This window comes from Scyliorhinus canicula, chromosome 10 (assembly GCF_902713615.1).
Source record: "Scyliorhinus canicula chromosome 10, sScyCan1.1, whole genome shotgun sequence".
NCBI classification, from domain to species: domain Eukaryota; kingdom Metazoa; phylum Chordata; class Chondrichthyes; order Carcharhiniformes; family Scyliorhinidae; genus Scyliorhinus; species Scyliorhinus canicula.
Window position 1 is genome coordinate 137,192,351 of NC_052155.1, and position 15,252 is coordinate 137,207,602.

General features: G+C 44.1%; 1 protein-coding gene across 4 annotated transcripts in view; it reads left to right on the forward strand.

The window, feature by feature from the left end:
- The window catches only part of bend5 (BEN domain containing 5), a 253,252-nt gene that overhangs the window by 80,661 nt on the left and 157,339 nt on the right, over positions 1-15,252 (forward strand). For all 4 annotated transcript variants that reach the window (XM_038809776.1, XM_038809772.1, XM_038809773.1 and 1 more), the window contains one exon: positions 4,903-5,161. In XM_038809776.1, coding sequence (XP_038665704.1) covers positions 4,903-5,161 — 259 coding nt within the window. The remainder of the gene's footprint in view (positions 1-4,902; positions 5,162-15,252) is intronic.

Here is a 15,252-nt window from a genome sequence, read left to right on the forward strand (position 1 = left end):
CGATCATCGAAGCGCATGCACAAAACTATGCGCAGGGGCACCGATGATCGGCACTCATGCGCAGTGCGGCCGCATTTTTTTTATGCTGTCGCAGCCTTTTTTTTTACAAGTTCGGGGGGGCCACAGGGACCATTGGGGCCAAAGGGACCCAAAACCATTTCCTCCATATTTGTCAGCAACTAAGGTAAGAGAAAATGGTGGGTTGCGCAGGTCAGCCGTCGTGGGTTGCGAAGGTTGGCCGGTTGTAAAAATGGGTCCCTAGAAAAAAAGTTTTGAAAAACACTGCATTAATTCCTACTCTTTGTTTCCTCTCTGCCAACCAGTTTTCTATCCACCTAGGGCAGCACGGTGGCCTAGTGGTTAGCACAACCGCCTCACGGCGCTGAGGTCCCAGGTTCGATCCCGGCTCTGGGTCACTGTCCGTGTGGAGTTTGCACATTCTCCCCGTGTCTGCGTGGGTTTCGCCCCCACAACCCAAAAATGTGCAGAGTAGGTGGATTGGCCATGCTAAATTGCCCCTTAATAGAAAAAATAATTGGGTAATCTAAATTTATAAAAAAAAAAAAAAAAAAGTTTTCTATCCACCTCAATACATTTCCCCCAATCCGATGCGCTTTAATTTTGCACAATAATCTCTTATGCGGGACTTCGTCAAACACCTTCTGAAATTCCAAATATACTACATCGACTGGCTCCCCCTTGTCAACTGTACTGGTTACATCTTCAAAGAACTCCAACAGATTAGTCAAGCTTGATTTTCCCTTCATAAATCCATGCTGACTCTGACTGATCCTGCCACTGCTTTCCAAATGTTCCTCTAAAGTCCTTGATAATGGATTCAAGAATTTCCCCCACTACCAATGTTAGGCTTACTGGTCTATAATTCCCTGCTTTCTCTCTACCTCACGTTTTGAATATTGGAGTGACGTGAGCTACCCTCCAATCTGCAGGGACTGTTCCAGAGTCTATAGAATCCCGGAAGATGACCACCAATGCATCCACTATTTCCAGAGCCACCTCCTTAAGCACTCTGGGATGCAGATTCTCAGGCCCTGGGGATTTATCCGTCTTCAATCTTCAATTTTCCCAGCACCATTTCTCTGCTAATGTTCATCTCCCTCAGTTCTTTCCTCTCACTAAACCTTTCATTCTCCAACATTTCTGATATCTGATTTGTGTCCTCTTTTTTGAAGACAGAACCAACGTATGTATTCGGTTGCTTAGCCATTTCTTTGTCGCTTATTATGCATTCCTCTGTTTCTGTCTGTAGGGAGCCTGCATTTGTCTTTACAAATCTCTTTCTCATCACATATCTATAGAAACTCTTAGTGTCAGTTCTTATGTTCCCTGCAAGCTTACTTTCGTACTGTACTTTCCCCTTTTTAATCAATCCCTTTGTCCTTCTTTGCTGAATTCTAAACTGCTCCCAATCCTCAGACCTATTATTTTTCTTGGCCAATCTGTTCTTCCTTAAATCGGATACTATTTCTAATTTCCTTTGTAAGCCATGGATTGACCCTCATACCCATTTTGCTTTTGTGCCAGACAGCAATGAACATGCGTTCCTTGAATGTTTGCCATTGCCTATCTACTGTCATCCCTTTAAGTCTCCCCAATCTATCAAGGCCAACTCGTGTTTCATAGCTTCATAGTTCCCTTTATTAAGATTCAGCACACTAGTCTCCGAATCAACTACTTCACTCTCCACCTTGATAAAAAAAAATTCTATCATGTTATGGTCGCCCATTCCCAAGGGGTCTTGCACAGCCAGATTGGCAATGATCCCCATCTCATTACACAGTACCCAGTCTAAGATGGCCTTCTCTCTAGTTGGTTCCTCCACATATTGGTCAAGAAAACCATCCCATATACACTCCAGGAATTCCTTCTCTACGGCATTGTAACTAACTTGATTTGCCCAATCTATGTGAAGATTAAAATCACTCGTGATCACCGATATTCCCTTATTACATGCATCTCTAATGTCATGTTTAATGCCATTCTCAACATCACCACTGCAGTTTGGGGTTTATATATGATGTCCATTGATGTTTTTTGCCCCTTGGTATTTCTCAACTCTACCCATACAGACTCCACATTGTCAGAGCTAATATCATTTCTCACTACTGTGTTATAGATATAGATATAGATAATTAATTTCCTCTTGAACCAGCAGTGCATACAAATGCAATGGAGGCAGCTCAGAGGAGGTTTACTAGATTTTCCCTGGAATGAGCATGCCTTTTGAGGACAGGTTGGGTTTGTTTCCACTGGAATGGAGAAGAGCGAGGGTTGGCTTGATCAAAGTATAAAAGATCCTAAAAGGTCTTGACAAGGTGAACATGGAAATTATGCTTCCTCATTAAGGCAACGATGAGGCGAAATTCATCCAGGCAAGTGGGGAGCATTCCATCACACTACTGACATGTACCTAGCAGATGGTAGACAGGCTTTGGAGAGGAAGGAGTTGAGTTACTCACTGCTTGGCGTCCTTTACAACTGAGAAGTTAAAGATTTCATAAGCCTGTTCAAAATGATGAGTAAGTTTGGAGAAACTGTTTCCAGAAACGGTAGCATTAGTAACCAGAGGATATAGATTTAAGATGATTGGCAAAAGAACCAGGGGAGATTATGAGTGTAATGAACTCCAATTGGCTTTATTGGTTGGCCAATTGGAGTATGAGCTCCCTCAATGATAGCTCATTGAGGGGGCCCATATAATCACCTGTGTAGGCTTTGTGAACCAGTCTTTAGTTGACTAGACTGCTAGCAGCACTGTTTGTAGCTGCTCCTGTAATATCGTTATTGTAAATAAATATTGGTGTGGTGACGGAACTCCTGCCTCCCGTGGATTACTACAATGAGCAATTACTTCTTTCAGAAGATCAAGTCTTATTGAGTGGTGAAACAGACTTCTGTTTTTTCTTAAGTTCATGCGTTTCTAGTACTTCACAGTAATCCTCTTGTACAATTTGTAAACAGCTTGAGAAGAGAGAAAATATGTTTTCAGTGAGAAAAAGATAGTAATTTCGAGAAGTAAATGTGAATTCTACTTAACTATCCTGCAATCACATGACAGAAGCATCTTACTACTTTTTTTGTTTAATGTCCTGATCATGTTGATATCTCTCGCATGTCGCTTGCTCTTTGAAAACCTTATACTTAAAGTTACTCCAATGTTCATATTTATTTTATAATTTTTACATTCAGCCTATTGTTGTTTCCTTTAAAGTGTTTGTAGCTAGGGCCCTCAGCTATTTGCCCAAGTGATCATTCATTGTAATTGTGCTGAATTATGAGGATCCACAAGCTATTCAACCATACCGAGTTTTCTGAGCACTGCTCGGTGTAGTCTTCAATGACAGAAAACGTCACTGAAAAGTAATCGGTAGCAGGGATTCTCGCTGCTGATTCCTGTCTCTAGTTTATCAGAGTTTAACTGAATGTAATGTCTCTCCTGTTACCCTGACAGAAAGCTAATAGCACAGCTCCGCAAGCAGATTAGGGATTTCTAACCTATCCCTCAGTTACAGTTACCTTGATCAGCTGAGCCATTCGATCCCGGCATTAATGATAAAAACTGAAAGTGCTATTGCTGGACAAACTCAGCAGGTCTGGCAGCATCTGTGGAGAGAAAAACAGAGTTAACAGTTAATTGAACTAGAAATATTGGGCGGGATTTACCGACCAACCTGCTGCATGTTTTTCAGCTGCGGAGGCGGCATGCCAGTGGGATTTACCGACCCCACCGTTGTCAACGGGATTTCCCGTGACTGCACCACTCGTCGCCAAGAAACCTGTGTGCTGGCGTGGGGTGGAATATCCCGCCAACGTGAACAGCCGGTAGATCGTGCCCATTAACTCTGTTTCTCTCATCACAGATGTTGCCAGATCTCCTGAGTCTGGCCAGCACTTTTCTGGCTTTATTTCAGATCTCCAGTATCCACAGATCTTCAGTATCCACAGTACTTTGTTCTATTTTAAGGTGGTATGTTTAAGGTTTCTTGCTGGTTTTTCTCCTCCAACTTTGACCTGTTGTTGGACTATACCTGCACCATATTTTTTTTAAATCTGGGAAGGCACTATAATGATCACACTTGCTTAATTGCAAAGTATGGATGAATCATACTCCATAACATAATGGATTCTGCTTGCCTTGAAAAGATAGCAGCATGGTCGTTTATTCCCCGATTTTGAAACCAGGCTGCCACAATTCTGTTAACATTGATGAAAAAAATATCTTCTACTCCTAAATTGTCTGTTACATTTTAATACCAGACAGCTGTGCTTTCACGTCACATGGATGAACAGCACGGTAGCACAGTGGTTAGCATTGTTGCTTCACAGCGCCAGCGTCCCAGGTTTGATTCCTGCTTGGGTCACTGTGTAGAGTTTGTGTGGGTTTCCTCTGGTGCTCCGGTTTCCTCCCACATGTCCCGAAAGACGTGCTTGTTAGGTAAATTGGACATTCTGAACTCTTTCTCTGTGTACCCGAACAGGCGCCAGAGTGTGGTGACTAGGGGCTTTTCACAGTAACTTCATTGCAGTGTTAATGTCGGCCTACTTGTGACCATAATAAATATTATTATTATTAAGTGAATGGAATCTCACAACAAAGGGGAAATGAAAAATTGATAATGTTGCATTGTGCTAGTAGGAACCATATTGTTTTCAATTCTTGTATTCCATAAACAATTATTGTATTACTCTCGGAATGTAAATGCAATACGGTTTGTGTTAAAAGATTTACAAATTTATCGGTAGTAGGATTCTTCTGAAATTCCTTAAATTTATACTTGGCGTACAAATTGTTTTCCCTCCCTTGAAATACAGAATCTGGTTAGTATTTATTTCTCTGTTTCTCAAATTGGATGAACCTAAAAATTATTTTATTTCTCATAGGAACAAGATGTCTCCTGCTTTGAAGACAGCAGCGATGATGACGACCAAACGTTAAAGATGTTTGATGAACTAAAACATAAATATTCTCAGGCCAAAGCCAACAATAAAAGGTTGATTCAGGAACTTAAAAGAGTTTCAACAAAACTCCGATTTGCTGAAGAAAAGCAAAAAGAATATGAACATTTGGCATCTGAACTTCAGAGATTGAGGGATCTAAATATGGATCTTCAGAATGCGCTGCTTTTGAAGTTATTTAGACGTAAGTTTTATCTTTCCATACTTGGGTTTCAGCTCATGCTGGAATAAAGTGCAGCAACACTAGGAATGGTAAACTGCTAAATGGATTTTAGTGTTGAATATCTCCCTTCTCACACCTACTTTAAACCCTTGTAATAGCCTCATTACAATTAATTATCTAACTGAATTGTTTAAATTGGCTGTATAATTATCTTTGCCAATTTAAGCAATTTTTAAATTGGAACCTGGTAAATTATATAGTTAACACAGAAGTGATGTGCTTAATTATTTGAAGGTTTATAGTCCATTCTTCAATCCTTTTTACTAGGCTTGGTACAAGTGTGGCAATGGATGTGCTTCCTGTACAAAATATACCATACCTATTTTTGAATTAACACTTTTGGCATCTGATTTTTCAGTTCACTTCCCAACCTGCTGTAGCCATTTAGTTTACAGGGGTAATTTCCCTTTACCTGGTTTGGCTGCATTAATTTAATTTAGTGCCCGAGACATTCCAAGCAGATGAAATCAAGGTGTGATCTGATGGAACTGTTTAAAATAATATCGGAAGGGCGGCACATGACACAGTGGTTAACACTGCAGCCTAAGGCGCCGAGGACCTGGGTTTGAATCCCGGCTCTGGGTCATTGTCTGTGTGGAGTTTGCACATTCTCCCTGTGTCTGCGTGGGTTTCACCCCACAACCCAAAATGTGTAGGCTAGGTGGATTGGCCACGTTAAATTGCACCTTGATTGGGAAAAAAAATAATTGGGTACTCCAAAATTTAAAAAATAATATCGGAAACTGACTGGATCAATGGGGCTAGTTTCCTCATGGAGAATCCAAAACAATGTGAATAATCTTAGAATTTGAGCCAAGTTAAAAGAAACTCCATGAAGTTTCTCCTACTGTCTTAAAACTATGCCCTCATTCTAATTCCTTCAGTCATGGGAAGCAGCACGTGTCTATTTACCCTGTCCTACCTGTTTATAATTTGAAACATGTTGATCAAATTAACCCCTAATCTCTTAATTTTAAAAGTCTTTTGTTATATTTGTACTTCCCTCATAGCAGATAGCATCCAGTGAATCTGTCTCGTTCCATTTATTTATTTTTTTTAAATTTAGAGTACCCAATTCTTTTTTTCCAATTAAGTGGCAATTTAACGTGGCCAATTCACCTACCCTGCACATCTTTGGGTTGTGGGGGTTGATGGAACCATCAATTCACCAGACACGAGTTTCCGATATGAATCTAGGCTTTAATCAACTTACCTGTTCCATCCTGTTACCTGTTGATGAACTCTCTGTGAACTGCAGGCTGACTCTGGACAAGGGTATTTATACAGCAGCACTAGGGGGAGGAGTCGTGGGCGGAGCCAAGGGTGAAGCCCTGTACAAGCTCCTGAGCATTCCCAGAGCTACTCCCCCTAGTGGTCGGGTAACGCTACTGAGCTTACAATATACAGTGTGAATTTACCATGTTGTTATATTCACCACAGGGGTGAAACCCATGCAAACACGGGGAGAATGTGCAAACTCCACACGGAGAGTGACCCAGAGCCGGGGTCGTACCTGGGACCTCGGCGTCGTGAGGTAGCAGGGCTAACCCCTGCGCCACTGTGCTGCCCTGTTGTTCCATTTCTGTTGTTTCATATCCTTTATATCCAATTAGTTGCGGAAGCCAAAGAAATTTGGCATGTCTGCATTGATTCTCACAAACATCTACAGATGTGCAGAGAGCATCCTATACGACTGCATCGCAGCCTGGTATGGCAACTGCTCGTTCCAAGATCGCAAGAAACTGCAGAGTGTGGTGAATTCAGCCCAACACATCACACAAGCTTGCCATCCCCACATTGATTCTGTATACACCTCCCACTACCTCAGGAGGGCAGACAGCGTTATCAGAGACCCCTCCCACCCAGGCATTGCCTTCTTCCAGACCTTTCCATCAGGCAGAAGGTTCAGAAGTCTGAAGACCCACACATCCAGACATAGGAATAGCTTCTTCCCCACAGCTACAAGACTCCTCAACGACTCCCCCTTGGACTGATCTTGCTCATGTATTTGCTTTCTTTAGCCCCTTGTTCCGCACTGTAACTGATCACTGGTTGCAAATGTACCACTGTCAATGTTCTCTGTTGGCTATTCTTTTGTCTACTATGTACGTATTGTGTACTTTCCCTCGGCCGCAGAAAAATACATTTCACTGTACTTCGGTACATGTGACAATAAATCAAATCACAAAATCAAAATCTTTTTATTAGAGTCGAGCCTAGAACCACACAGTATGCTGAGCTGTGATTATGCCAAGACTTAAATTGTCATGGCATCCCAGCCTTTTGTAACACACACTTTGTGCAACAACCTATCTTTTCTCCATGTCAATAAACTGGTGGAATGGACAAAAGTGTGACAGGTGGATTTTTTTGTAATGGCCTTGTCACATTTACTGATTTATCCATTCCACCATTTTATTGATATGGAACAAAGATGGGAATTTGGGCTGAAAATAGTATGATGCTATGGCTAATCAAGCATGCTGAGTTAAATGGTACATTCCTGTTTTTATGCTGCTGGACAGTGGACACGCAATCCTAAGGAAACTGATATTGGGTAAAACTATCGCTGGCTCTGCATTGATGTGCAAACATCATTTAGTGTAAATTTGACTGGCTCAACTCATGATTGACACGAGCTTGGAGGGCTGATGTTGCTGTACTATACTTTTCTTTGTTCATTTACCATGCCAGTTATGTAGAATGGGCTATTACCATCTGCTATGGTGATGGCAATTGATTAAGTGTGAAAAGAAAATCTTTTGAGGATGATTATCCTTTACTTTATTTCTCTTCCTGTGCACTACTTTTAGTCTAGAGAAAGGGAAACCTGCACCTGTAACTTTGCTACTATGTGACAATTCCAGGAGAATTAGACGAAGGATGATCATCCGCTCAATGTTTTCCTTCTGCTAGAAACCTCTTGACCTCCAGTTGGCATCTTTGCATAATAATTTGGCAGAGGCTATCAAAGAAAGTCTTCATATAGTTTCCAGTGCTGAAGGAGACCATTCAGCCCTGCACCGGTCCTTGAAAAGAGCACCCTACCCAAGCCCACACCTCCACAGTACCCCAGTAAACCCACCCAACCATTTTGGACACGAAGGGCAATTTAGCAAGGCCAATCCACCTAACCTGCACATCTTTGGATAGTGGGAGGAAACCGGAGCAGCCGGAGGAAACCAACGCAGATGCAGGCAGAACGTGCATAGACAGTGACCCAAGCCGGGAATCGAACCTGGGAACCTGGAGCTGTGAAGCAACTGCTAACCAGTAGAGTAGGGTAAAGCAAACCAGTATCCCAATACTCCATAATGAGAACAGAGAAAATACAGCACAGAACAGGCCCTTCGGCCCACAATGTTGTGCCGAACTTTTGCCCTAGATTAAGAACAAATTAATCTACACCCCATCATTCTACCGTAATCCATGTACCTATCCAATAGCCGCTTGAAGGTCCCTAATGCTTCCGACTCAACTACTTCCACAGGCAGTGCATTCCATGCCCCCACTACTCTCTGGGTAAAGAACCTACCTCTGACATCCCCCCTATATCTTCCACCATTCACCTTAAATTTATGTCCCCTTATAATGGTTTGTTCTACCCGGCGAAAAAGTCTCTGACTGTCTACTCTATCTATTCCCCTGATCATCCTATAAACCTCTATCAAGTCTGCCCTCATCCTTCTCCGTTCTAATGAGAAAAGGCCTTGCACCCTCAACCTTTCCTCGTAAGACCTACTCTCCATTCCAGGCAACATCCTGGTAAATCTCCTTTGCACCTTTTCCAAAGTTTCCACATCCTTTCTAAAATGAGGTGACCAGAACTGCACACACCACTCCAAATGTGGCCGTACCAAGGTTTTGTACAGCTGCATCATCACCTCACGGCTCTCAAATTCAATCCTTCTGCTAATGAATGCTAGCACACCATAGGCCTTCTTCACAGCTCTATCCACTTGAGTGGCAACTTTCAGAGATCTATGAACATAGACCCCAAGATCTCTCTGCTCCTCCACATTGCCAAGAACAGGCTAAACGGCTGGCTTGCAATGCAGAACAAGACAGTAGCGCGGGTTCAATTCCCGTACCGGCCTGTCCGAACAGGCGCCGGAATGTGGTGACTAGGGGCTTTTCACAGTAACTTCATTGAAACCTACTTGTGACAATAAGCTATTATTATTATTAACCCTACCATTAACCCTGTATTTCGCATTCATATTTGTCCTTCCAAAAAAGTCACACTTGTCAGGGTTTAACTACATCTGCCACTTCTCAGCCCAGCTCTGCATCCTATCGTGTGATGTCCTTCTCGTTATCAGTGCAAGTTCCTGGTACATGCTAGAAAGGTAGCCGTGACTCCAATCTACTTGTGAAGCTCCTCCAAGGGGAAATATTTGCAGAATATCTTTGTGTTGAGGTGACTGCAAAATGACATGCCTGTCTATAGAAGTTTGGAACCATCAATCATTAGCAGACTCAATAACTTAAGTCTGCAGTTAACTCGTACACTGGCATTTAACTTTCAGTCTCATTAACAAGGCTTGGAGCTGTAGAGTTGATGATGCACTCGGAGGTAGAATTCTTCTTCTACTTCAGATCTTGGAAACCACTGCCCAAATGGCTCAAGTGGTATTTTCTGGACAAATTACATTTTATTGTTTTAACCAGTTTTTGCTATTTAAATACCACAAGTATCTGTGCACATGCAGGAAATTCCCCAAGTTATGGCTCTTGCCAAATTGTATCCCTAGGTTTTCTGGTCTTGAGTGCACAGGATATATCCCGACCAGTAGCTGGACTGCACTCCGTAAGATTTCTCACTAACTTGAAGATTCTTGAACATTGCAATGAGTTGCCAATTATGCCAGACCTCCGAGGAAGAATGAAGTGGTTTGGTTTCCAGGCTTACCCTCAAGCAAAGACTTAATGGCCACAGCATTCCTTTAATTTGGTACCTATTTTCTTTTAGGTACAGTTTTCAGTTACCTTCCATTGAGGCATGTATGAACTTGTTAATAAGAAGCACATGGACATATGAAGTAATCCACAGACCAGGGTTTTTGCTTTATAACTATCGCAACTGATGACTGCTGCCATGGAAAAGTTCAGGAAAACCATGGTTGCTTCAAGATCAAACAGTCATCATGGAGCTACCTCAGCAAAAAACAAAAGGGGACCTTGTTTAACCAGTCACTAATTGATGTCCAGTTGCAAAATAAACTATGGGAAATGTCCCATACATTTTGAGGACTTTGACAAGGTGCTGCATAGGGGACTGTTAAATAAGTTAAAAACCAATGGTGTTTAGGGTAAGATAGAGGATTGGATACAGGATTGGCTGACTGGCAGAAGGCAGAGAGTGGGGATAAAGGGGTCTTTTTCAGGATGGCAGCCAGTGACTAGTGGTGGACCTCAGGGGTCTGTGCTGGGACCACAACATTTCACAATATACATTAATGACTTGGAAGAAGGAACTGAAGCACTGTTGCTAAGTTTGCAGATGATACAAACATCTGTGGAGGGACAGGTAGTATTGAGAAAGGAAGGGGGCTGCAGAAGGATTTGGACAAGCTAGGAGAGTGGACAATGAAGTGGCAAATGAAATACAATGTGGAAAAGTGTGAGGTTATGCACTTTGGAAGGAGGAATTTAGGCATAGACTATTTTCTAAATGGGGAAATGCTTAGGAAATCAGAAGCACAAAGGTACTTGGGAGTTCTTGTTCACAATTCTCTTAAGGTTAACGTGCAGGTTCAGTCGGCAGTTAAGAAGGCAAATGCAGTGTTAGCATTTATGTCAAGAGGGCTACAATACAAGACCAGGGATATACTTCTGAGGCTGTATAAGGCTCAGGTCAGACCCCATGTGGAGTATTGTGAGCAATGTTGGGCCCCGTATCCAAGGAAGGATGTGCTGGCCTTGGAAAGAGTCCAGAGGAGGTTCACAAGAATGATCCCTGGGATGAAAACTTTTTTTTTTAATATAATTTTTATTGGAATTTGTTACAGAAAATATAAAACATAACAACAAACAATGAAATGCAACAAAATAACCCATAATAACTGTAACACCCCCAGACCGTATCGACGCATGTATCACATCCCCCCCCACCCCCCCCCCCCCCCCCCCCCCCCAACCCCAATGAACAACAAAAGAACTTAAAAATAAATAAAATAAACAAACAAACATAGTCATTGTCCGCCCCCCCGCTCCCCCCCGGGTTGCTGTTGCTACTGTCCCTGTACCCTATCGTTGAGCCAGAAAGTCGAGAAAAGGTTGCCACCGCCTAAAGAACCCTTGTACCGACCCTCTCAGGGCGAATTTGACCTTCTCTAGCTTAATGAAACCCGCCATGTCATTGATCCAGTTCTCCACGCTTGGGGGCCTCGCATCCTTCCATTGTAGCAAGATCCTTCGCCGGGCTACTAGGGACGCAAAGGCCAGCACACCGGCCTCTTTCGCCTCCTGCACTCCCGGCTCCACCCCAACCCCAAAAATCGCGAGTCCCCATCCTGGCTTGACCCTGGATCCCACCACCCTCGACACCGTCCTCGCCACCCCCTTCCAGAACTCCTCCAGTGCCGGGCATGCCCAGAACATATGGGCATGGTTCGCTGGACTCCCCGAGCACCTGACACACCTGTCTTCACCCCCAAAGAACCTACTCATCCTCGTCCCAGTCATGTGGGCCCGGTGCAGCACCTTGAATTGGATGAGGCTAAGCCGCGCACACGAGGAGGAAGAATTAACCCTCTCCAGAGCATCAGCCCATGTCCCGTCTTCGATCTGTTCCCCCAGTTCCCCCTCCCACTTAGCTTTCAGCTCCTCTACTGACGCCTCCTCTGCCTCCTGCATAACCTAGTAGATATCAGATATCTTCCCCTCTCCGACCCAGACCCCCGAAAGCACCCTGTCGCTCACCCCCCTCACGGGAAGTGAAGGGAATCCCTCCACCTGCCGCCTAGCAAATACCTGAACATGTTCCCCGGGGGAGCCCAAATTTCTCCTCCAACTCCCCCAGGCTCGCAAACCTCCCATCAATAAACTGGTCCCTCAGCTGTCTGATGACCGCTCTGTGCCAACCCTGAAATCCCCCATCAATGTTCCCCGGGACGAACCTATGGTTCCCCCTTAACGGAGCCTCCATCGAGCCCAACACTTCTCCCCTATGTCGCCTCCACTGCCCCCAAATCTTGAGGGTAGCTGCCACCACCGGACTCGTGGTATACCTCGTAGGAGGGAGCGGCCACGGCGCCGTTACCAGGGCCCCCAGGCTTGTATCTCCACAGGACGCCCTCCATCCGTTTCCATGCTGCCCCCTCCCCCTCCATTACCCACTTGCGCACCATCGACACATTGGCCTCCCAATAATACCCCGAGATTGGGTAACGCCAGCCCCCCCCCCATCTCTACCCCGCTCCAAGAAGACCCTCTTCACCCTCGGGGTCCCATGCGCCCAAACAAAGCTCATGATGCTGCTAGTCACCCTTCTAAAAAAGGCCCTAGGGATAAAGATGGGCAAACATCCTGGGATGAAAACTTGGCATATGAGGAACGGTTGAGGACTCTGGGTCTGTACACGTCAGAGTTTAGAAGGATGAGGGGGGATCTTATTGAAACGCACAAGATATTGCGAGGCCTGGATAGAGTGGACGTGGAGAGGATGTTTCCACTTGTAGGAGAAACTGGAACCAGAGGACACCATCTCAGACTAAAAGGACGATCCTTTAAAACAGAGATGAGGAGGAATGTCTTCAGCAGGAGGGTGGTGAATCTGTGGAACTCTTTGTCGCAGAAGGCTGTGGAGGCCAATTCACTGAGTGTCTTTAAGACAGAGATAGATAGAACATAGAACACTACAGCTCAGTACGGGCCCTTTGGCCCTCGATGTTGCGCCGACGTATGAAACCATCTGAAGCCTATCTGACCTACACTATTCCATTTTCATCCATATGTCTATCCAGTGACCACTTAAATACCCTTAAAGTTGGCGAGTCTACTACTGTTGCAGGCAGGGCGTTCCACACCCCTACTACTCTCTGAGTAAAGAAACTGCCTCTGACATCTGTCCTATATCTATCACCCCTCAATTTAAAGCTATGTGCCCTCGTGTTGGTCATCACCATCCGAGGAAAAAGACTCTCACTGTCCACCCTATCTAACCCTCTGACTATCTTATATGTCTCTATTAAGTCACCTCTCAGCCTTCTCCTCTCTAACGAAAACAACCTCAAGTTCCTGAGCCTTTTCGCGTAAGACCTTCCCTCCATACCAGGCAACATCCTAGTAAATCTCCTCTGAACCCTTTCCAAAGCTTCCACATCCTTCCTATAATGTGGTGACCAGAACTGCACGCAGTACTCCAGGTGCGACCGCACCAGAGTTATGTACAGCTGCAGCATGACCTTGTGGTTCCGAAACTCAATCCCCCTGCTTATAAAGGCTAGCACACCATATGCCTTCTTAACAGCCCTATTAACCTGGGTGGCAACTTTCATGGATTTATGTACCTGGATGCCGAGATCTCTCTGTTCATCTACACTACCAAGAATCTTGCCATTAGCCCAGTACTCTGCATTCCTGTTACTCCTTCCAAAGTGAACCACCTCACACTTTTCCGCATTAAACTCCATCTGCCACCTCTCAGCCCAGCTCTGCAGCTTATCTATTTCCCTCTGTATCCTATATCATCCTTCAGCACTATCCACAACTCCACCGACCTTCGTGTCATCTGCAAATTTACTAACCCATCCTTCTACACCCTCTTCCAGGTCATTTATAAAAATGACAAACAGCAGTGGCCCCAAAACAGATCCTTGCGGTACACCACTAGTAACTGAACTCCAGGATGAACATTTGCCATCAACCACCACCCTCTGTCTTCTTTCAGCTAGCCAATTACTGATCCAAACCGCTAAATCACCTTCAATTCCATACTTCCTTATTTTCTGCAATAGCCTACCGTGGGGAACCTTATCAAACGCCTTGCTGAAATCCATATACACCACATCAACAGCTTTACCCTGATCCACCTGTTTGGTCACCTTCTCAAAAAACTCAATAAGGTTTGTGAGACATGACCTACCCTTCACAAAACCGTGTTGAGTATCGCTAATCAACTTGTTCTTTTCAAGATAATTATAAACCCTATCTCTTATAACCTTTTCCAACATTTTACCCACAACCGAAGTATGGCTCACAGGTCTATAATTACCAGGGTTGTCTCTACTCCCCTTCTTGAACAAGGGGACAACATTTGCTATCCTCCAGTCTTCCGGCACTATTCCTGTTGACAAAGACGACATAAAGATCAAGGACAAAGGCTCTGCAATCCCCTCCCTGGCTTCCCAGAGAATCCTAGGATAAATCCCATCTGGCCCAGGGGACTTATCTATTTTGACATTTTCTAAAATTGCTAACACCTCCTCCTTTTGAACCTCAATTCCATCTAGCCTGGTCGACTGAACCTGAGTGTTCTCCTCGACAACATTGTCTTTCTCCAGTGTAAACACTGACGAAAAATATCCATTTAACGCTTCCCCTATCTCCTCTAATTCCACACACAACTTTCCACTACTATCCTTGATTGGCCCTAATCTTACTCTAGTCATTCTTTTGTTCCTGATATACCTATAGAAAGCCTTAGGGTTTTCCTTGATCCTATCCGCCAACGACTTTTCTTAACTCGCTCTTCTTAACTCTCGCTTTAGGTCCTTCCTGGCTAACTTGTAACTCTCAAGTGCCCTAACTGAGCCTTCATGTCTCATCCTAACATAAGCCTTCTTCTTCCTCTTGACAAGTGCTTCAATTTCCTTAGTAAACCACGGTTCCCTTGCTCGACAACTTCCTCCCTGCCTGACAGGTACATACTCATCAAGGACACGCAGTAGCTGTTCCTTGAAAAAGCTCCACATTTCGATTGTACCCATCCCCTGCAGTTTCCTTCCCCATCCTATACATCCTAAATCTTGCCGAATAGCATCATAATTGCCTTTCCCCCAGCTATAATTCTTGCCTTGCGGTATATACCTATCCCTGCCCATTGCTAA